This window comes from Jaculus jaculus, chromosome 7 (assembly GCF_020740685.1).
Source record: "Jaculus jaculus isolate mJacJac1 chromosome 7, mJacJac1.mat.Y.cur, whole genome shotgun sequence".
Taxonomy (NCBI): Eukaryota; Metazoa; Chordata; class Mammalia; order Rodentia; family Dipodidae; genus Jaculus; species Jaculus jaculus.
Genome location: NC_059108.1, coordinates 127,545,208 through 127,569,290, shown reverse-complemented (window position 1 = coordinate 127,569,290; position 24,083 = coordinate 127,545,208). Strand labels below are relative to the sequence as shown.

The following is a 24,083-nucleotide window of genomic DNA, read 5'->3' as shown; positions in this document are numbered from 1 at the left end:
CTTCCCTCTCTCTCACTCTCTCTCTCTCTCAAAAGAAAGTCTGTTAAAGAAAATAGATGATAAGCCAGGTGTGGTGGCACATACCTTTAACGCCAGCACTCAGAAGGCAGAGGTAGGAGGATCACTGTGAGTTCAAGGACAACCTGAGACTACATAATGAACTCCAGGTCAGCCTGGGCTAGAGTGAGACTCTACCTCAAAAAACTTGGAAAAAAAAAAAAAGATGATAAAGTAACATTTCATGGTATCAGAAATTATAAGCAACAGATAATGGAAATATTTTATTTTAAAACTTCTTAAGGCGGGGGGGGGGGGGTCTGGAGAGATGGCTTAGCAGTTAAGGTGCTTGCCTGCGAAGCCTAAGGACCCATGTTCAATTTCTCAGTACCCATGTAAGTCAGATGCACAAGGTGGTGCATGCATCTGGGGTTCATTTGCAATGGCTGGAGGCCCTGGTGTTCCCATTCTCTCTTATCTGCCTCTTTCTCTCTCTCTCTCTCTCTCCCTCAGATAAATAAATTAATTAAAATTTAAAAGCCTGACCTTAAAAATTCTTGGACTGGAGAGATAGCTTAGCAATTATGGCGCTTGTCTGCGAAGCCTAAGGGCCCAGGTTTGATTCCCCAGCACCCATATAAGCCAGATGCATCTGGAGTTCATATGCAGTGCTAGAAGCCCTGGCACGCCCATTGACTCCCTCTCTCTCTCTCAAATAAATAAAAGTAAAATATTTAGGAGCTGGAGAGATGGCTTAGTGGTTAAGGCACTTGGCGGGAAAACCTAAGGGACCCAGTTTCGATTCCCCAATATCCACATAAAGCCAGATGCACAAGGTGATACATGCATCTAGACTTCATTTGTAGTGACTAAAAGCTCTGGAGGGAGGGAAGGAGGGAGAAAGGAAAATATTAAAAAATAAAATATTTAAAAATAAGTTGGGTGTGGTGGCAAATGCCTCTAGTCCCAGCACTTGGGAGGCAGAGGTAGGAAGACTGCCGAGTGTTTGAGGCCACCCTAAGGCTACGTAGTGAATTCTAGGTCAGCCTGGGCTAGAGAGAGACCCTACATCAAAAAACAAAATTCTTCTTTTGGGGGATGGAGAGACTGCTCAGTGGTTACGGTGTGTGCTTATCAAGCCTGATGGCCCAAGCCTGATTCCCCAGTACTCACATAAAGCTAAATGTGCCACATGTATTTGGAGTCAGTTTCCAATGGCCAGAGATCCTGGTGTGTACACTCTCTCCCTCTCTCACTCTCTGCTCAAATGTAAGCAAATACTTTTTAAAAAATTCTTCTTTTGGGCTGGGGAGATGGCTCAGAGGATAAAAAAACTTATAATACAAGCATAAGGATGAGAGTTCAGAACCCAAAACCCACAAAAATGCTGGGCAGGTGTGGTGACCTGCCTATAATTATGTTCAGTGCTTGCCTGCAAATCCTGCCAGCATAGGTTCAATTCCCCAGCACCTATGTAAAGCTAGACACAAAATGAGGTGCATGCATTTGGCATATGTTTGCAGTGGCAAGAGTGTCTGGTACACACTTGCACACAAACACAAATAAATTTTTTTTAACTATTCTGGGTAAAGTGAAGAGGCCAGGCATGATGGGTGCACCTTTAATCCCAGCACTCTGAGAGGAAGAGGTAGGAAGATGGCTGTGAGTTGGAGAGCAGTTTGAGACTACGTGGTGAATTCCAGGTCAGCCTGGGATAAAGCGAGACCCTACCTCAAAAAATAAATAAAGTGGAGAGTGATCAAGAAAGACAACCAAGAGCAGCTTGTGGCCTCCACACGCATGCACATTCATGCACACACCAGAATATGCACATACAAACACACCACACAAACAACTTATTCTTGTGGAAAACAGAAATTAGTCTTCACAAAGGTCAGTTAATATAATATAAACTTAATAGAAAAGCTTTACTAGTTTTATTAAATTCAACATTGTTTCAATGCTTTAATGAATCTAAAAAAATAGTGAAGTAAGAATAATGTAATTGTAATGACCTTTTACCTCTTTCTGATGTAGCTGATTTCGATAACTTGTAGATTGCTGCTTTATTTGCAGTTCTGATGCTTCATGCTTTTCTTCTAGATCAGTGCAAAGTTTTTTAAGTCTTTCATTCTAAAATTAAAGAAAACAGTACTTTTAACACAAAGAATTAAGGTCAAGCCTGTTAGTAATACTACTTTACACACACACATACACAAAAAAAAAAAACTATGAAAAATATATAAAGTCTGAGCCAAGCATGGTAGGTCATATCTATAATCCTAGGACTTGGGAGGCTAAGACAGGAAGATCACTGAGTTCAAGGCCAGCCTGAGCAACACAGTGAGTTCCAGGTCAGCCTGAACTTAAGTAAGACAATGCCTCAATAAAACCAGTAAGCCGGGCATAGTGGTACACACCTTTAATCCCAGCACTCAGGAGGCAGAGGTAGGAGAATCTCTGTAAATTCGAGGCTACTCTGAGATTACAGTCATTCTAGGTCAGCCTGGGCAAAAGCAAGACCCTAACTCGAACAACCAAAAGTAAATATATAGACATATATAAGCATGTAAAAAGTCTGACAGAATTCTGACCTTAAAATATTAAAATACACTTTCATGCTATGCGTGGTGGCACATGCCTTTAATCCCAGCACTCAGGAGGCAGAGGTAGGAGGATCACCATGAGTTCGAGGCTACCCTGAACTGGTGTGAAACCCTACCTCAAAAAAACTAAAAAAAAAAAAAAAAAAAAAAAAAATTAAAGTATACTTCCAAATTAAAATTATAAATGCGGGCTGGAGAGATGGCTTAGCGGTTAAGCGCTTGCCTGTGAAGCCTAAGGACCCCGGTTCGAGGCTCGGTTCCCCAGGTCCCACGTTAGCCAGATGCACAAGGGGGCGCACGCATCTGGAGTTCGTTTGCAGAGGCTGGAAGCCCTGGTGCGCCCATTCTCTCTTTCTCCCTCTCTCTGTCTTTCTCTCTGTGTCTGTCGCTCTCAAATAAATAAAAAATTTAAAAAAAAAATTATAAATGCATTAAACATTAAGGAAGGGACAACATTTTGTTTCTTTGGTTTTCAGAGAAAAAGCCACTGATCAATGCCCTCCCATCTTTGCATACTTAGTATCTAGCAACACATATCTGGCAAGAGAATGAAGGGATTAAAACTTTGGACTTCTGATTCTCCCAAACAGTAGCACTTCAAAAATAGAAAATTCTTTAAAGATTTCTGGTTGGAGTAAAGGTAAGAGATTAAAGCCTCTCATCAATGGAGTGTCGTCCTCCAGGTTCGCTGGAGCATGTCTGAAAATCCTCATTGAAAACTACTACTAGATGGTGGTGGTACATGTCTGAAATTGCAGCACCTGGGAGGTTGAGGCAGTATTACCTGAGTTCAAGGTCAGCCCGGACTACATACAGAATACCAGGCTACCCTGCCTCAAAAATAAACAAAAACAAAGAAAAAGAAAATCTCCTAGTAATTAGTAATTAGTTTGAAAAATTAAGGTTAGAAATACACAAAGATAGATCTCAAGGATATGGCTGAGTGGCAGAACATTTGCCTGGGAGGCCAGAAATATACAAAATGATGCTAGACATTATGGTCTTTTGTACAATGCTGTGAAAAATGAAAAAACAACTAAAATTTTAAGTACTTAAACTATCTTTACCTTTCATTACCTGTAATTTGTTTTGTTCCTTTGAACTAAGCACTGGTTAACAAGTACACTATGAAATGACTAAACCAAGAATGCTACTCAGAAAAGAAGAGTGCAATGAAACAAGAAAGATAGACCCTAAAATTTTTTACAAAATAGCATTCACAGATGAGTATAGATAATCTACTAAACCTGTAACTACATATACAAACACAATTTAAGAATGACCACCGAGTGCTGGAGAGATGGCTATGCAGTTAAAGGCACTTGCTTGCAAAGCCTTGATGGCCTGGATTCAGTGCCTCAGTAACCACATAAAGCCAAATGCACAAAGTGGTGCATGTGTTGGGAGTTCATTTGCAGTGGCAGGAAGCCCTGGAGTGCCCATACACACACACACACACACACACTCTCTCTCTCTCTCTCTCACTCTCTCTCTGTCTGTCTTTGCTTCTCTCTCTCAAAAATGCAAAAATAATGTTTTCAATAAAAGAATGAAAGCAAGGTGTGGTGGTGTACACCTTTAATCCCAGCACTCAGTAGGCAGAGGTAGGGGAATCACTGTGAGTGAAAGGCCAGCCTGAGACTACAGGGTGACTTCTAGGTCATCCTGGACTAGTATGAGACCCTACCTTGACAAAAATAAATAAATAAATTTAAAAAAAAATACAAGAATGAGGACTGGAGAGATGGCTCAACAGTTAAAAGGTGTTTGCCCGCAGAGCCTAACTACCCGAGTTCAATTCCCCAGTCCCCACACCCAGAGGTCACAGATTGTTAATAGAAAAATTTCAGTGCCAGAGATGGGATACCTTCCAGTGAGTTGTTGGCAGGGAAGTCCCTGATGGCCCTGAAATATTACAGGCCATTGCCAAGGCTCTTGGTTTCCCACCAGAACTAGATGGTAAGACCATATTGCTGAAGACTTCACATGCTTGGGCTGCAGGTCACTGAGAAATCAAGCTGGAACTGAGCTGAAAACCTCCTCCCTGGGGACCAGCTGACAGACAGCAGGAAAAAGCTATGCTGCATGCAGCCCTATAGGAGACAGAAGTCATCAACAGTAGGAAACAGCAGTGAAGCAAGCCTTAAGATTGGCCAGACAGGCCAAATGTTCCAACTGGTATAATAGTAGCATGTCTTTTATGGAGGAAACCAACCACTCTAACTGGACTGGAGGTTCACTCCACTAAAGGGAATACATGCCTGGTACTAAAAACCTAGTCAAAAGCCAATGTTGGGCCGGGCGTGGTGGTGCACACCTTTAATCTGAATACTCGGGAGGCCGAAGTAGGAGGATCGCCGTGAGTTCGAGGCCACCCTGAGACTCCATAGTGAATCCCAGGTCAGCCTTGGCTAGAGTGAGACCCTATCTTGAAAAACCAAAAAAAAGGGCCAATGCTGGGAGAGGTCATGAGCCCTAAAGGAGTAGCAACTGCTGCTGTCTTGGCTAAATGCATATATTATGCCCACCAAACTGCCGTGTAAGCACTTTTCTTAATGTTTATACCCATATATTAACAGTACTCTCACTTTTGGTTTGAGAAGTTTCTCTTTTCAGATGACAGTGACCACTAGAATAACTCAAAAGTCACCATAGTGCTGAAAAGAAATTACAATGACTTGAGAGTTAAACATTGAAATATCTCTTATCACACCTTCCTAGGCTCAGGTTCCATTGTGGAAGAGGTGGCGCAAAGAATGTAAGAGCTGGGCTGAAGGGCTGGCTAAGCAGTTAAGGTGGTTGCCTGCAAAGCCAAAGGACCCAGGTTTGATTCCCCAGGACCCATATAAACCAAATGCACAAGGTAGCACATGCGTCTAGAGTTCACTTACAGTGGCTGGAGGCCCTGGCATGCCCATTCTCTTTCTCACTACCTCTTTTTCCTCTCAAATATAAATAAATAAATAAATAAAACAGTAAAGAATATAAGAGCCAAAGGACGGATAGAACTGGTTAAAATGTAATCTTCCAGGGCTGGAGAGACAGCTTAGGGTTAAGGTGTTTGCCTACAAAGCATCCCGGTTCAATTCTCCAGGACCCACATAAGCAAACAAGAGGCAGGGGGTGGGGAGGCATCTGGAGTTTGTTTGCAATAACTGGAGGTCCTGACATGCCCATTCTCCCTCCCTTCCTGCCCGCACCCTTTCTCTCAAATAAATAAGCAAACTATATTTTTAAAAATGTAATCTTGGGCTGGAGAGATGGCTTAGTGGTTAAGCGCTTGCCTGTGAAGCCTAAGGACCCCGGTTTGAGGCTCGATTCTCCAGGACCCACGTTAGCCAGATGCACAAGGGGGCGCACGCATCTGGAGTTTGTTTGCAGTGGCTGGAAGCCCTGGCACACCCATTCTCTCTCTCTCTCTGTATCTGTCTTTCTCTCTCTGTCTGTCGCTCTCAAATAAATAAATAAGTGAACAAAATTTTTTTTTAAAAAATGTAATCTTCCAGACACAAAATGGCCTAGATATCCATGAGTTTGCAGTGCCTGGAATTATCTACACAAGATCTTCATAACAAGAGGAAAAGGATGACATCAAAATACTAATTAAGAGGGGATGGGGAGGGGATATGATGGTGAATTTGTCAGGGGAAAGTGGTATTGGAGAGGGAATTATCATGGTTTACTATCTATAATTATGGAAGTTATCTATAAAAGAAAGGTTTTAGCCGGGCGTGGTGGTACATACCTTTAATCGCAGCACTCAGGAGGCAGAGGTAAGAGGATCGCCGTGAGTTCGAGGCCACCCTGAGATTACATAGTAAATTCCAGGTCAACCTGAGCTAGAGTGAAACCTTACCTCGGGGGGGAAAAAAAAAAAAAAAAAAAAAAAAGTTTTTTAAAAAATGGACTGGAAGCCAGGCGTGGTGATACACGCCTTTAATCCCAGCACCTGGGAGGCAGAGGTACATGAGTTCGAGGCCGCCCTGAGACTACAGAGTGAATTCCAGGTCAGCCTGGTCTAGAGTGAGACCCTACCTCGAAAAACCAAAAATAAATAAATAAATAAGAACTTTTTAGGGCTGCAGGGATGGCTTAGTAGGTAAGGCACTAGCCTGCAAAGCTGAAGGATCCAGGTTTGACTCCCCAGGACCCATGTAAGGCAAATGCACAAGGTGGCACATGCTTCTGGAGTTCATTTGCAGTGGCTGAAGGCCCTGGCACGCTCACTCTCTTTCTATCTGCTTCCCTCTCTGTCTCTCTCCCTCTTTCTCTCTCAAATATAAATAAAGATATTTTTAAAAATACGTTTTAAGCATTTTCCTGTCCGGATGGCTTTTTTTAGTAAAAAATATTTTAAGAGCTAAAAATAATCAGTGAAATTTCATGTAAAAAGATACATTTTAAAGAAAGTTCCTGCTAGAAGACAAAGATTTCAACCCCTTTAGAAATGGTCACATTGTCTTCTTAAATGAGAGATGGCTTAGCACACTTGCCTGTGAAGCCTAAGGATCCAGGTTTGATTCCCCAGGTCCCACGTAAGCCAGATGCACAAGGTGGTGCATGCATCTGGAGTTCACTTGCAGTGGGTAGAATCCCTGGCGTGCCCATTCTCTCTCTCACATAAATAAATAAAATAAAATCAATCTTAAAAAAACTTATAATTTCTGACATCAAGAGACATGAAATGAAAATTGTAATCCATAGAGATTGCCTGAGTCCTCAGAAGAAAACACTCAATAAAATAAAACGAGGGCTGGACGAATGGCTTAGCAGTTAAGGTGTTTGCCTGCAAAGCCAAAGGACCCAGGTTCAATTCCCCAGGACCCATGTTAACCAGATGCATAAGGGGGTGCATGTGTCTGGAGGTCCCGGTGTACCCATTCTCTCTCCCTCTCTCTTCCTCTTCCTCTGTCAAATAAATAAAAATATCTTTTTAAAAATAAATATCTTTTAAAAAATAAATATAAATAAATAAATAAATAAAATGAGCCATTACATCAACAAGTCATAGTTGGGGGCTCTGAACCCAGAAATCTCATAAAGACTGGTCACTTGTAAGAAATATTACTTAAGATGGCCACCCAACAATTTTTTTTAATTTAATTTTTATTAACATTTTCCATGATTATAAAAAAAAATCCCATGGTAATACCCTCCCTCCCCCCCCACACTTTCCCCTTTGACATTCCATTCTCCATCATATTACCTCCCCATCTCAATCACTGTACTTACATATATACAATACCAACCTATTAAGTACCCTCCTCCCTTCCTTTCTCTTCCCTTTATATCTCTTTTTTAACTTACTGGCCTCTGCTACTAAGTATTTTCCTTCTCACGCAGAAGCCCACTCATCTGTAGCTAGGATCCACATATGAGGGAGAACATGTGGCACTTGGCTTTCTGGGCCTGCCACCCAACAATTTTTTATTCTGTTGGCCACTTGGGCATATTTCCTGTGTACTGTTAATATGAAGAACACTATTAATACCACACAACACAATCTACCGCACAATGTAAGGGTTCTATTTAGACTTTTCACATATAAACCCCTATGGTTGTATAACTCTGAGTACTAACTAGACAGCTGTCTATGTGCCTTCATCTCCCTAGCTGTATCAGCCAGAAAGGTTGAGAAAACAGAGGATATACGTATGCAGTGTAGCTGCAACACATCAAGTCATCACGTGCCATATTTCCTTTTCTTCTTTTGGAGAGTTGGGGATGTATGGCGGTTTGAGTCAGGTGTCCCCATAAACTTAGGTGTTCTGAATTCTGTTAGCAGCTGACGGAGATTTGGGAATTAACACCTCCTGGAGGCAGTGTATTGTTGGGGTTGGGCTTATGGGTGTTACAGCCAATTTCCCCTTGCCAGTGTATGACACAATCTCCTGTTGCTCTTGTCCACCTGATGATGCCCAGGAGGTGATATCCACCCTCTACTCATGCCATCATTTTCCTCTGCTATCATGGAGTGTCCCCTTGAGTCTGTAAACCAAAATAAACCCTTCTTCCCACAAGCTGCTCTTGGTCTAGTATATTCTGGCAGCAATGCGAATCTGACTGCAACATTAAAGTTGGTACCGATGAGTGGTATCATTGGCTGCTAGACAACCGCCTGTGTGGCTTTTGGCCATTTGGAGCTTTTTGTTTTGTTTTTGTTTGTTTTTGAGGCAGGGTTTCACTCTAGCTCAGGCTGACCTGGAATTCACTATGTAGTCTCAGGGTGGCCTTGAACTCATAGCTATCTTCCTACCTCTGCCTCCCAAGTGCTAGGATTAAAAGCGTGTGCCACCATACGCAGCTTATGGAGCTGATTTTTTTTTTAATTTTTTTGTTCATTTTTATTCATTTATTTGAAAGTGACAGAGAAAGAGGCAGAGAGAGAGAGAGAATAGGCACACCAGGGCCTCCAGCCACTGCAAAGGAACTCCAGATGTGTGCACCCCCTTGTGTATCTGGCTAACGTGGGTCCTGGGGAATCGAGCCTCAAATCAGGGTCCTTAGGCTTCACAGGCAAGCGCTTAACCGCTAAGCCATCTCTCCAGCCCTGGAGCTGATTTTTAAGAGGAATATGAAAGGATTTGAAATCTTGACCTAAGAGATGCTTTGCAGGGTTGTAAGTACAACTTGATGGACTATTCTGGTCAGAGTTGAAAGACCTGAATGGAGTAAGAACTGAAGACTATGAGGCTTGGCTTAGGATGAGAAAGAGCTATGCCTGGACAGGGCTAGAAACAGCTTGCATGAGAGGCTTGCTGTTATGAGAATTTGTCCTGAGATTTGTACAGGGCTGCATTACACAGAAATAAACTGGTTGGTGTGTGTGAGGGATATGGACTGAAACTTCTGCCTGTTTAGCTGCAATTGTATGAAATTATAACCACTGAGAATGGGTCAGCTGATTTGCATTGGGACAAGAGGAAGAATGCAAACTGTTTTGCAGGGGCCTGAATGCTGAAGGAGTGTCCTATTCTTCAAATACTGCTTTATCCCCCGACCCCCTGGATTAACAAATCGGTACCCCACCTATTATCACGGAGTATAGAAAATGCAGGAAAGAGAGGGTCATTGAATTTGCAACAGTGTTGTGTTTTGGAAATGGCCATAGGCAGTGTGCAGCAGGTTTGCTGGACTGCCTGCATGGAGACTCAATGGAGCCATAAGGATGGCCTGTGGGTTGCAGTGGAGATGCTGGGACCACAGATGACTGCTAAGAAGAGCTAGTAGCCCCAGGTGAACTTTTCCAGGACTGTGAGTAGCCTAGCTGGGCAGAATAGGAACTCCAGAGACTTGTTGCTAGTTAGAATTATCAGACTTGGGAGACTTGACACTGGTTAGTTGTTGGATTTGGATCTACAGAATTTGATGTTTGTCCAGTTTAAATCTTGTATTAGTTGAATATTTCTTTGCTTTGCCCAATGCCATCTTTTGCAGTGTGAGTGTTTATTCTGTGGCATTATGGTTTTGGTTTATTTATTTACTTTGGCATTATGGCTCAGTAAAAGATCTTGGAGTATGGGGATATTTGAACATCACTGGAATTAATAAAACTATGGGGACTTTAAAGTTGGACTAATGCACTGCATTTTACATCATAGATGGTTATTAGTTTATGGGGGCCAGGGGCAGAATGTGGTGGTTTGATTCAGGTATCCCCCATAAACTTAAGTGTTCTGAATGCTAAGTTCCCAGCTGATGAAGGTTTGGGAATTAATGCTTCCTAGAGTCAGTGTGTTATTGGAGGTGGGCTTGTGGGTGTTACAGTCAGCTTCTCCTTGCCAATGTTTGGCACTCTCCTATTGCTATTGACTTCCTGATGTTGCCCAGGAGGTGATGTCCACCCTCTGCTCATGCTATCGTTTTCTTCTGCCATCATGGAGCTTCCCCTTGAGCCTATAAGTCAAAATAAACCCTTTTTCCAACAACTTCTCTTGGTCAGGTGATTTGCCAGCAATGCGAACATGACTGCAACAGGGTATTTGCTCAGGCTGGCCTCAAGCTTGTTATATAGCTACCAACTTGTGATTTCCCTGCCTCAATCTGACCCCTATTCAAATGTGATATCAAGCTCAGAAATATTTTCTATGTATGGAATATAGAGCAGAGATAACAAGTCTGAAAAGAAAAAGCAATGACGAATATAAACGAGAAAAGAAGCTTCCCAGAGGCCTTCATTCTAGCTGCAGCCCCTTTATAAAGCAGCGCTACATAGGTGCCGTGGGAGCTCAGGAGACACTCCTGACCTTTAAGACTGGATCCTGCTCTATCCTGCATACGCCATCAGAGTCCACAGAAACTAACTCTAGTTTCTTTCTTTTCAAAGCATGTCTTTTTTTCTTTGGTCAAGGTAGGGTCTTGCTCTAGCCCAGGCTGACCTGGAATTCACTATAGTATCAAGTTGGCCTTGAACGCACAGCGATCCTCCCACCTCTACATTCTGGGATTAAAGGCATGCAACACCACAACTGGCCAAAGCATTTGCAAGAATGGAAATTTATGATGTTTATTTTTTGTTGGAGGTCCTTCAAAAAACAGAGAGGGGGGCTGGAGAGATGGCTTAGCGGTTAAGCGCTTGCCTGTGAAGCCTAAGGACCCCGGTTCGAGGCTCGGTTCCCCAGGTCCCACGTTAGCCAGATGCACAAGGGGGCGCACGCGTCTGGAGTTCGTTTGCAGAGGCTGGAAGCCCTGGCGCACCCATTCTCTCTCTCCCTCTATCTGTCTTTCTCTCTGTGTCTGTTGCTCTCAAATAAATAAATAAATAAATAAATTTTAAAAAAAAATTTTTTAAAAAAAATAAAAAAAAAAACAGAGAGGGGGCTGGAGAGATGACTTAGCGGTTAAGCGCTTGCCTGTGAAGCCTAAGGACCCCGGTTCGAGGCTCGGTTCCCCAGGTCCCACGTTAGCCAGATGCACAAGGGGGCGCACGCGTCTGGAGTTCGTTTGCAGAGGCTGGAAGCCCTGGCGCGCCCATTCTCTCTCTTTCCCTCTATGTGTCTTTCTCTCTATGTCTGTCGCTCTCAAATAAATAAATAAAAAATGAACCAAAAAACAGAGAGGTCTAGAGAGATGTTTTACTACTTAAGGTGCTTGCCTACAAAGCCTAACAACCCAAGGTCCATTCCCCAGTACCCACATAAAGCCGGATACACAGATTGGCACATGCATCTGGAGTTCATTTGCAGTAGCTGGAGGCCCTAGCATGCCCATTCCCCCCCCCCTCTCTCTCTGCTTAAAAATAAATAAATAGGGCTGGAGGGATGGTTTAGCGGTTAAGGTGTTTGCCTACAAAGCCAAAGGACCCAGATGGATTCTCCAGGATCCACATAAGCCAGATGCATAAGGGGGTGCAGGCGTCTGGAGTTCATTTGCAGTGGTTGGAAGCCCTGGTGTGCCCATTCTCTCTCTCTGTTCCTCCTTCTCTGTCAAATAAATAAATAAAATATTTTTCTGAAAAAATAAAAAAATAATAAGTTGGGCATGGTGGTGCATGCCTTTAATCCCAGCACTTGGGAGGCCAGAGGTAAGAATATTGCCGTGAGTTCGAGGCCACCCTGAGAATACAGAGTGAATTCCAGGTCAGCCCAGACAACAGTGAAACCCTACCTCGAAAAACAAAAATAAATAAATAAATAAATAAATAAATAAATAAATAAATAGGGGCTAGAAGGATAGCTCAGAGGTTAAGGCACTTGCCTGCAAAGCCAAAGGACCAAGGTTCAATACCCCAGGACCAATGTCAGCCAGATGCACAAGGGAGCAGATGCTTCTAGAGTTCGTTTGCAGCACTGAGAATTTTTCACTCTTTGATAAGGAAAACTGACAGATGAGAATATTTCACAATTGAGTTGGAATAAAACTTGGTAGCAGAGGCCAATAAGCTAGAAAGAGGCTGTAAGGGAGGGAGGAGAGGGGAGGACTTAAGGGATGGTATTATATATGTGTGTGTGTGTAAGTAGAACAGATAATTCGGGGTCGAAAGGCCTAAGTGAGGTCAGGGGAAGAGACTGAGTACAGGAAGGGAAGGGGAGGGGAGAGTGGCGTTGTGAAGGGGAACGTGAGGGGGGAGGGAATCATCATGGTTTATTGTCTATAATTATGGAAGCTGTCAATAATTTAAAAACAAAATTAAGGGCTGGAGAGATGACTTAGCGGTTAAGCATTTGCCTGCAAAGCCAAAAGACCTTGGTTGGATTCCCCAGGACTCACACAAGCCAGATACATAAGGCGGCACATGCATCTGGAGTTCATTTGCAGTGGCTAGAGGCCCTGCACGCCCATTCTCTCGCTCCCTCTCTCTGCTTCTCTCTCTCTCTCTTTCAAATAAATAAATAAAATAAAGTAAAAAAAATAAATTTTTAATCTAAGAGGGTATGAAAAAGTCATATGGAAACCTACTTTTTTGGACAATGGTGCATCCAGAAGCCATAGACTGCTACTAGAAAATTTTCATTGCCAGGGATGAAATACCTTCCAGTGAATTGTTGGCCAGATAGGTCCCTCATGCCTCCAAAACATTACAGGCCACTGCCAAGGACCTAGGTTTCCCACCAGAAACAGATGTAACTTGGGCTAGCTTTGAACTCATGGTTATCCTCCTGCATCAGCCTCCCAAATGCCGGGATTAAAGGCATGAGCCGCCACCTCCAGTTGTCAATATGTTTTTAAGGACAAAAAGGAAATATGGTTGCCCCATGAAATAGTTTCTTAACAGCGAAGTATTTTATTCCTCAATATTTTGGCAAGGCCCTGAACCAAGAACCTGTTTTGCTAAGGGAGTAGGACAGTATTCTTTCATTACACACACTTCTACACTAACAAGTATTTGCTATGGCTCATATGTGGACACATGTTGAAGGTGGTTGAATATACGGTTTGGAAGAAGACAGATGATATAGAACTTTAATGAGTCATTCTAACTGCTATTTACAAATCTAAACAAAAGTGCTTTGTGGAGCTAGGGAGATGGTAGTTCAGTGGGTAAAGTGCACGCATGAAAATACGACAAATGGAGTTCAGATCCCAGAACCCAGGTAAAGTCAGACAGTAGAGCGGGTCTATAATCCCAGCCCTCCTACAGAAAGGAGGGAGGGGGAGACAGGAGAACCTCATGAGTTTTCAAGCTAGCTCTTCTGGTGTACACAGCTCTACACAAGCAACCCTGCCTTCCTCATGACAGGTGGAAGGTGAGGACCCATACTTGGGGTTGTCCTCTGATCTGACCTCCACACATTTTATGTTTGCACACATGTATATACACACAATAAATCAGTTTTTTAAAAAAGATACTTTGTAATTACAGAGCTGTCAAAATTGTCAAAAGTATCAGTTTTAAAGAAGTCAAAAAGCAGAAGTAGAGCTGGGCATGGTGGTGCACACCTTTAATCCCAGTACTCAGGAAGCAGAGGTAGGAGGATCACCATGAGTTCAAGGCCACCCTGAGACTACATAGTGAATTCCAGGTTAGCCTGGACTAGCGTGGGACCCTACCTCAAAAAAAAAAAAAAAATCGATTTGGGGACCGGAGAGATGGCTTAGCACTTAAGGTGTTTGCCTGCAAAGCCAAAGGATCCCAGTTCAATTCTCCAGGACCCACGTAAGCCAGATGCACAAAGGGGTGCATGCCATCTGGAGTTTGTTTGCAGTGGCTGGAGGACCTGGCGCACCCATTCTCTCTCTTAGACTCTCTCTGCCTCTTTCTCTCAAATAATCAAATAAATTAATTAATTTTTAAAAATCTATTTGGAGCCGGGCGTGGTGGCACACGCCTTTGGGAGGCAGAGGCAGGAGGAATGCTGTGAGTTCAAGGCCACCCTGAGTCTCCACAGTGAATTCCAGGTCAGCCTGGGCTAGAGTGAGAACCAACCTTGAAAAATAAAAAATAAAAAAAAAATTGAGATCAACACAAAAGAGTTCTATCTCCTTTCTCAGATTCAACACAAGACACACATTATTCGAGAAGGTTAATCATACTTACCCTTCCACCCCCACCCAAAATATGTACAGACAAATTCACCTAAGTTGATGCCACCCCAAACACCCCTGCTATTTAATTTTTCTATATGGGTGAGTGCCTCCTCACGGATTTTCTCCCCGTCTTACACAGACTGAACTTCATCTCCAGCATCACTAGGTGTCACTAAACTGCTGTCTTCCACAGGCAACATGCTAACATAATAGCTATCTATTAAGTCCACCTACTTTCAAATTCCAGAACTGTACTTTCATATTCAAGACCAGAGTTCAAGGCTTGTCAGTAAACATTTTCTTATTATCTAAATTCACTGCTCTCTGCTCACAGACTCAGGAGAGAGGAAAACATGCTTACCACAGTCTGCTAAGAATATCTTTACGGCGATACTAAGTGTTCTCTCACTGCTCTTATTCCAAGGCTAAACTGTTGAGCTTCCTCAGACCTTTACAACTGCTCCCACTGTGAAATCCTTTTCCTTTGAACTTTTCCAAGCTTTCCTTATCCCTATTAAGCATAATATCCAGAATTAGTCACAACTAGACACTGACTCAAAGTGAAATAAAAATTTACTTGTTATTCTTATAATCTTTTATTTATTTATTTTTAGATAAAGGTCTCACATAGTTCAGGCTGGACTCAGATTCACTGTGTAGCTGAGGATGTACATTCTTAAGTTCTTTGCCAAATATTACTATTGTTAAAAATTTCCAAAACAGAATTCTTTCAGGTGTGGTGGTGCACACCTTTAATACCAGCACTCTGGGAGGCAGAGGTAGGAAGATCGCTGTGAGTTCCAGGCCCACCTGGGACTACAAAGTGAGTAAGTGAATTCCAGGTCAGTCTAGACTAGAACCTCAAAAAAAAAAAAAAAGGGAAAGAGAGAAAGAGAAAAAGAAACCAGAACAGAATTCCATTTTTCTGTCATACTTAAATATACTACTAGCTAGATGTGGTGGCCCAGGCCTGTATTTCCAGCACTAAGGCACTCAAGCAGGAGAGTCACTAGGAAGGCAGCCTGGCTACATAGAAGAGCCTACACTGAAAAAACAAAAATAGGTGTATAGTGAATTACTAGATAATGTTGATAATGGAAAAGCACAAAGTGTCAGGTCAATTACTACATTTCTACATTTCGTTATTTTCTTATTTGTATTATGTAGAAAAGGAGGTGAGAATAGAAAAGAACAAACTGTGATAACATGTAGATACATTCTTCACTTACAGAAGGTTCTTAAAGACTCAAAAAAATGACTGGGAGTACATTTTAAAAGATTGAAAGTTTCAATAACTCTCATGATTTTTTTTTCAGAAATTAGAACTTTATTATAAAAATTCCCAGATTAGAAACTGAATTTGTGTGAAGATGCTGAAACTTTTGGAACTGTATGTAAGATAAGCTTATTATAATGTATTTCACTCTCCAACACTGCAAGTTAGATCTAACAAAGGAAGTCTAAATTGCTTCATAGAAAACCAGTGAGCATAAAAATACCTGACACAAAACTAAAACAAACCCAACCAAAACACAGATTCTACAAAGTGTTAATAATCCTCCAATTTAAAATAAATGGTCTCCCAAGGGAAAATAATTCCATCACAGCAATTTAACAAAAAGCAGCACCACTCTCATAAAGGGAAATTATATGTAAGAAAGATGTAATGATGCTTTTAGAAATATTGGAAAACAAGCAAACTAAATACTTTGTGCTCACTGTCAGAAATTAAAGTACCTCTTGACATAGGATATGTGGCATGAGTCATGAAACCAAGCTCCTCAAATATTTTTCAATTTAATCCCAGAAGAACCAATTGAAGGGTTTCAAAATCCAAGGATAGACTGGTCCCAAAGCGTTTCTTCCTCCATCCTTTCTTCACCCTGTTCCTTCTTCTCCTTTCTACGTTTGCAGTCCTCTCTTAGAGGCTTCATCTCGGCTTTTTCTCTCTTTTCGAGTCTTAAGCTTTTTTGTACTGACTGGTTCAGTTTCTGTTTCTCCCTTCGGTTTCTTTCTTTGGATGCTCTTTTGTTTGCTTAAATCCACTTCCTCAGAACTTCTTTTTCTCTCATGCTTGGGCCGCTCTTTCTCAGTTCTTTGTCTTCCTCTAGGCGCCTTTTCCTTTTTGAATGCATATGTTTATGACTGGCATGAGAGTCTCCGGCGCTGTAACCTGAGCAGAGGTGTTTGTGAACTCCAAACTCTACGCTGTATGAGCCACAACTGTATTCTTGCTGACTAAAGTTCAAGGGCACTGTTTTTTCTGAGAAATACTCCCTGCTAAACTGACAGTAACCCAGAGAGTCTAGTGACAGCTTGCTGTCATGAGCTGGGAACCGGTTCTCTACGGTTTGTGAAATACTGCATGATCTTGGATAGGTTTGGATGGTTCCAGATGAAAATCCTGGGTCAAACATTCTATACCTGGGTCTGGAATCAGCCTCTTCTCTGTTCCTACCATTTCTTAAATGGTCCTCTCTCATCCTTCTGAAAGAAGTCTCTGGCTGTAGGCCTCTGGCTTTCTGTGCTTTAATGTAATTTTCAAGTTCATCTTGAAGAAAGTAACAGGACTTGTTTGAATGCTTCATTAGGGTGACAAAAAGGGTTTTTCTTTATCAGACTGAAGGCTTGGTAGAGAAACTTGATCATATTCACCCACTAGTTGCTTCAATTTTTCAGCATGAACTTTTCCCAAAGGAAGACTGTACCATGAGGTAGGCATCTACTTTTGTCCAGTATCTTACCCTCCTTCACCTTCTCTGAGCAGGGGCGGGCGTCTACAACTACTGCCCCCTCCCTGCCAACCGGGGAAGAGGCTGCGGGGCAGGTGGCAGAGGGGCAGGAGCACTGCTGCCGCCGCCTCCACCACGCCGAGCCGATTTTATTTTTTTAACTCTCATGATTTTAAAAGAGAAAAATTAAAGTTTGATAGTAGTTTTTAGTTTTCCTTACCTCTGATCTTAAGATTGCATGAATAGCTTCAATTTCCTTTCTCCCAGAATTAGGCAAATCTGCTACAAAAGAAACAGCATATATTGAGTATTTGATCCATATCATATGAAGTAATAAATAGTCACTGCTGTTACTGCTGACTAGGGAATTGAACCCAGGATCTTGTGCATTGGTCAAGTGCTCCACCACTGAGCTACCTCCAGCCCTGAACAGGCATGTAAGAGGAAATGTGTTGGGTTTAAACAGTACAATGGGCTGACATGAAAGCAGAGTCAGAAGACAAATCTCACTTGAGTTTGATTACAACTGTCCACTGCCACTAGTGTTCTCCACTGTCATACAGGTCACTTTTCTTGCTCAGCTCCTGTATCTTAGAAGGTCTTTATTTACCCTTGGAAGCATTTGTTAAAATTTTGCTACATGATGGTCTGGAGAAATGGCTCAGCAGTTAAGGCACTTGCCTGCAGGGCCTAACGACCAGGGTTTGATTCCCCAGCACTCATGTAAAACCAGATGCACAGTGTGGTGCCCATATAGTCATCATCCTCTCTCTCTCTCTTTGCAAATAAATAAAAATCAAAAATAATTTTGTTGGGCTGGAGAGATGGCTTAGTGATTAAGGAGAATGCCTGCGAAGCCTAAGGACCCAGGTTCAACTCTCCAGGTCCCATGTAAGCCAGATGCACATGATGGTACATGCGTCTGGAGTTCATTTGCAGTGGCTGGAGGCCCTGCTGTGCCCATTCTCTCTCTTTCCTTCTCTCTGTCTCTAATAAATAAATAAAAATAAATCTTAAAAAAATAATTTTGTTAAAGGATTATACTAAGTGAGGTAACCCAGGCCCAGAAAGCCAAGCGCCACATGTTCTCTCTCATATGTGGATCCTAGCTACAGGTAATTGGGCTTCTGCGTGAGAATGAAAATACTTAGTAGCAGAGGCCAGTAAAGTAAAAAAGGAGACATAAAGAGAAGAGAAAGGAAGGGAGGAAGGTACTTAATAGGTTGATATTGTATATATGTAAGTACAATGATTGAGATGGGAAGGTAATATGATGGAGAATGGAATTTCAAAGGGGAAAGTATGTGTGGGGGGAGGGAGGGAGGGAATTACCATGGGATTTTTTTTATAGTCTTGGAAAATGCTAAAAAATAATAATAATAATAATTTTGTTGAGAGCGAGACCCTACCTTGAAAATAATAATAATTATATATGTATATGTGTATATACATATATGTGTGTGTGTGTGTGTGTGTGTGTGTGTATACAATTACTATTATTTATTTTGTTGCATGAGCCAGGCATGGTGGCACATGCCTTTAATCCCAGCACTTGCGAGGCCAAGGTAGGAGGATTGCTGTTAAGGTCAAGGCCAGCCTAAGACTACATAGTGAATTCCAAGTCAGCCTGGGCAAAATCAAGAACTTACATCCCGCCCCAAAAAACTGCTGCATGAGGGATGGGAAGATGGCTCAGCAGTTAAAGGCCTTTGTTTGCAAAGCCTGCTGATTCAGATTCAATTCCCAAGCCACCCAAATAAACCAAAGACAAAAAGTGGCACAATCATTTGATGTTTGTCTGCAGCAGCAAGAGGCCCTGACACTCTTACACATACAAACATACATACACATACAAACACACACATAAATTTTAAAAATTTTTGTTGTATAAAATATAAATTTCTCATTTGATTTATAATTTAGTTGTAGAAAATTTGGAGTTTTTATAAATTTCTTTTATGGTTTATACTGCAACTTAAATAAAATGATTCAACTGAGGTTTATAGCTGGGTTACTTCTATCTTACACACTCAACACTATCAAATAATGATTTATACACAAAGCTCAAAAATATGAGAATAATTATTTAAATTAACACAAGCATAATTTATATCAAATGTGCCCTAGTGGCCTTTAATTCCAGCACTGGGAGACTGAGGTATGAGACTGCTGTGAGTTTGAAGCCAGCATTCCAAGGTCAGCCTGGGGTAGAGTACGACTCTGCCTCAAAAAAGAGCATTAAGTGAACTGGAGAGATGGCTTAGCAGTTAAGCACTTGCCTGTGAAGCCTAAGGACCCCGGTTCGAGGCTCAATTCCCCAGGACCCACATTAGCCAGATGCACAAGGGGGCGCCACTCATCTGGAATTCGTTTGCAGTGACTAGAGGCCCTGGCACACCCATTCTCTTCTCTCTCTCTCTCTCTGTCGTTCTCTAATAAATAAATAAATTTTTTTAATTTAAAAAATGCATTAAGCAACTTAACAGATTTCTGATCACTCACACAATTTTTATTGAACTTCTAGTATGAACCTATCAAGGAAGATATCATATATTGGTAACATAAGAAGGAGAACAAAAAACAGCCCACTCCCTATGCATCAAAGAAAAGATAAATTATCACTCAACATGGAAAGTGCTCTCAGAGAGTGAGGCACAAAGTTCTACTAGAACACTGACCACCAGCAATCAGTGTGAGCTCACTGTGTGAGGCAGAACGGTCACTAAAGTCCCTGCCTGTGTTCAGGGATATATAGAAAGACTATCTTCCAGACAGAGGAGGGTGAGGGAAGAAGAGAAGGAAAGGCTTGAAGTTGAGTCCTATGTGGCAGAAGCTCCAGAAGCAGGCTGTAATGTATATGTGAATGCAGTAGTAAACATGGCAACTGGAAAAGACAGTTTGTACCCAGAGGAACTAGGTCCTTGTCCTCCCTAAACTAAAAGTTTTTTTTTTTTTTTTGCTTATTTGTTTTGTAAATCAGGAAATCTTTAAGCAAATTTGGTTTTAGAAAATTAACTGGCAATGCAACAATAAAATGGAATAGACTGGCCTGAGGAGGTTGCTCGGTGGTTAAAGGTACTTGCTTGCAAACTGGGAGAGTACCTGAGGTTCTGAACTAAAGGAAGAGAAGCAATACAAGAAATGGACAACCCTGGGCTGAAGAGATGGCTCAGTGGTTAAGGCTGTTGTCTGCAAAGCCTAACTACCCCAGTTCAATTCCCCAGGGCCTATGTAAAAGCCAGATGCACAAAGTGGCGTATGCACCTGGAATTTGTTTGCAGCAGCTGGTAGCCCTGGTGCACCCATTCTCTCTATCTTCTCTCTCCGCTGGCAAAATAAAAATTAAATTAAAAAAAAAAAGAAAATGACAATTCTGACACAGGATGAACAAAATTTGGACAAGCTGCAGAGATGGCTCAGTAGTTAAGTGTTTACTTGCAAAGCCTGGTGACTTGGGTTCAAATCCCCAGTACCCATGTAAAGCCAGACACACAAAATTTGGTGTTTCAAAACCAATATGAAGTAGATAAAAGAGAAAGACACAGAAGAAATGTGACAAAGATTTCTAGTTCAGAAAATTGTGTAGATAGGAGGCTAAAGCAAGAATACTGTGACTTTAAGGCCAACAAGGACTACAGAACAAAAGCCAGGCCAGCCTGGGCTATTCAACCAGACTATGTGTCAAAGAAAAAAAGAAAGAAATTAAAGGGACATCCATGGGGGAGAGAACAAAATGAACTCTATCTTACACCTATAGACATGAAGGTCAAAGGAACTGCTAACTGCTTTCCCTTCTCTGGGATACATTAAGAATCTAGTCGTGGGCTGGAGAGATGTCTTAGCAGTTAAAGCGCTTGCCCACGAAGCCTAAAGACTCAGGTTCAATTCTCCAGGTCCCAAGCAAGCCAGATGCACATGGTGACACATGCATCTGTAGTTCATTTGCAGTGGCTAGAGGCCCTGGTGCACCCATTCTCATTCTCTCTCCCTCTGTCTATCTCTAATAAATAAATAAAAACAAATTTAAAAAGAAGTTAAAATGCAAATTCCTTAAAGAATCTGGTCTTTCCCATAGCTATTAGCCCTTTTCTGTTCTTGACTGCCACCAATGTCCCATGATTCTTTACTGGGCACATGGGGGTCTTTTATTTTCCTTCCCAAACCTGTCCCAACTCATGCACCTTAAGGAACTCCAAGCAGTAAAATGGGATTTGCATAGCTACTTAGTCTTCCTTCCTTTTAAATAGGCACCACATAGAAATTTTAAGTACAAGCATTTTTATCCCACCCAAGTACTAAGGAGGCCAGACACTGCTTAGCTTCCAAGATCAGATAAGATTGGGTGTTTCAAGGTAGTAAGGCCATAGACTCTAAGCACTTTTTTTTTTTTTTTTTTTTTTTTTTTTTTGGTTTTTCGAGGTAGGGTCTTACTCTAGCCCAGGCTGACTTAGAATTCACTCTGTAGCCTCAAAGGTGATCCTCCTACCTCTGCCTCCCAAGTGCTGGGATTAAAGGCGTGTACCACCATGCCCAACTTTTTTTTTCTTTTTTGGGTTTTTTGGGGGTAGGGTTTGCTTTAGCCCAGGTTGATCTGGAATTCATTCAGTAGTTTCAGGGTGGCCTTCAACTCAAAGAGATTCTCCTAGCTCTGCCTTTCAAGTGCTAGGATTAAAGGTGTGCACCACCACACCTGGCTTTAGTTTTTTTTTGTTGTTTTTTTTTTTTTAATTTAAAGCTCTATTTCAACCAAATAAATACACAGGCTATTAAACTATGATTAAAAACATAATAATTAGGGGTATGTAGTTTGGTGGAAAAGGATATTTATACCGGAGTTCAATCAGCAAGTCCTTCACCCAAATTAAAACAGAACGCTAATTCATTAATTTGTAAATTAATAAATAAAATTGCCAGGGTGTTGTGGTACATCCCTACAATCCCAGTACTGGGAGGCTGAGGGGGAAGAACTGTCAGTTCCTAGCCAGCCTAAACTGCATAGCAGACCTTGAATGAAACTTTAATAAAACATTTTTGATCCAAACCTTACCTACTGAAAGAAATGTCAACATATCAAAATAGTAATTAACATGCCCATTGATTACAATGTAACTCTAGGTAACTACTAAGAAAACAAGATGAAGGCTGGGCATGGTGGCGCACACCTTTAATCCCAGCACTCGGGAGGCAGAGGTTAGAAGGACTCGCCATGAGTTCGAGGCCACCCTGAGTCTCCACACTGAATTCCAGGTCAGCCTGAGCTAGAGTGAGATCCTACCTCGAAAAATCGAAAACACAACAACAACAACAAAAAACTAAGATGATGACTTCAAAACTGAGTGAAGGTTGCTTGCTAGGGCTATTCCAAGGATAAGGAAGAAGGAAGAAATGAGCACACAAAACCACATTTTCAGCTGCAACGTGTACTCAAAACAGAAAAACACAGCCGTGTTCACTAACAACACGCTCAAGACAGGACAAAAGTCACCAAATGTTTTAGTAACGACTTATTCCAACTGGTACGAAGTATTAGAAGATAAAGTAACTGTCGTGATTTGTCTAGCTGCCAAAATAAAGGAACATTATCAAAATCAGATCCGTCCCCACCCCAAAACTAGGGGCAAAGTTAAAGTGATGGGCATGAAAACAGCCCAAATAAACAAATAAGACTCTAGTCAACGCGGCAGCCGCTTCAGTGCGGGATACCCAGAGCGTTCAGAGGGAAGGAGAACCCGACTCCTCCTGGAAACTGAGTTGAGAAGGATGCAAAGGGAGAAGGAGAGAGGGCTGCGTGAGGCCCCTCGCTCCAGCTGTTACCTTCCACCTCCTCGGCGCCCTCCATCAACATGTCCTTGGTAAAGTTTGAAATCTGGCCGGTGAGGGAGGCCAGGCTGCCCCCGACTTGACCCAGAGAGTGGCCCAAGCCGGAGCCGAGGCCCCCCAGCCAGGACGACATCGCTGCGGACTCCGACGGCGACCTCGTCCCCTCCGAGAACAGCGTGCGCCGAGCGGCCTAGGGGAGGCCGGGGGGGCTGCGGGCGGGCGTCGCAGCGGGCGGCGGGGGCGGCGGCGGCGCTCGGGATCACGCCGAAGGACGCGGGGCTCCCATCCGCGCTCGCCCTCGGCCGCGGACGGCGGAGGCCCGGCTCGGGGACTTTCCAGGGGCTCGCCGCGGCGGACACAGTCACCCCCGCGGAGGCCTCTGCTCATTCCCTCGGCCCCCCCCCCCCCCCCGCCGTCCTGCCGGGCCGCTTCGTTCTCAGCTTCCGTGACTTTGCTCAGTCCCGTGGGCTAGTCCTGCCAACTCGACGCCCCGCGCCATGACACCGCTGGGAAAGCGGCGGCGGACCATAGAGACGCGCCGCGGCGGCGCAGAAGGGCCCGGGGAGGCCGCGCGCGCGGAGGACTGTGGGATCGCGGAGGACCGCGGGCGGGCCGGGCAGGTCCCCGGCGTCCACGTAACCCGCCGGCGTTGGCCGGGGGGAGGGAAGGAGAAGGGGGGCGCTGGCCGGTGACGTTTACCGTGCACCCCGCCTCCCTCTCTTTTAGGGTTTTATTTATATATTTATTTGACTGAGAAAGAGAGAGAAAACGGGCGCCCCAGGGCCTCCAGCCACCGTCAACGAACTCCAGATGCGTGCACCCCCTTGTGCAGCTGCCTATAATGTGGGTCCTGGGGAATTGAACCTGGGTCCTTTGACTTTGCAGGCAAACGCCTCAACCGCTAAGCCAAGCCTGACCTGGAATTCACTGTGGAGTCCCCAGGCCGACCTCGAACTTGCGG

The 24,083-nt window shown here is 43.0% G+C and overlaps 1 protein-coding gene and 1 pseudogene across 3 annotated transcripts in view; both read right to left on the bottom strand.

Moving 5' to 3' along the window:
* Positions 1-23,306, bottom strand: part of Trip11 (thyroid hormone receptor interactor 11) — a 97,134-nt gene extending 73,828 nt beyond the window's left edge. For 2 of the 3 annotated variants that reach the window (XM_045154811.1, XM_045154813.1), the window contains exons 1-3: positions 23,117-23,306; positions 17,523-17,584; positions 2,020-2,130 (exon numbers count right to left, since the gene is read on the bottom strand). In XM_045154811.1, coding sequence (XP_045010746.1) covers positions 2,020-2,130; positions 17,523-17,584; positions 23,117-23,255 — 312 coding nt within the window. In that variant the 5' untranslated portion in view covers positions 23,256-23,306. The remainder of the gene's footprint in view (positions 1-2,019; positions 2,131-17,522; positions 17,585-23,116) is intronic. The other variant, XM_045154812.1, reaches the window with a different exon arrangement.
* Positions 15,918-17,310, bottom strand: LOC123462181 (annotated as a pseudogene).
* Positions 23,307-24,083: the final 777 nt, after the last annotated feature.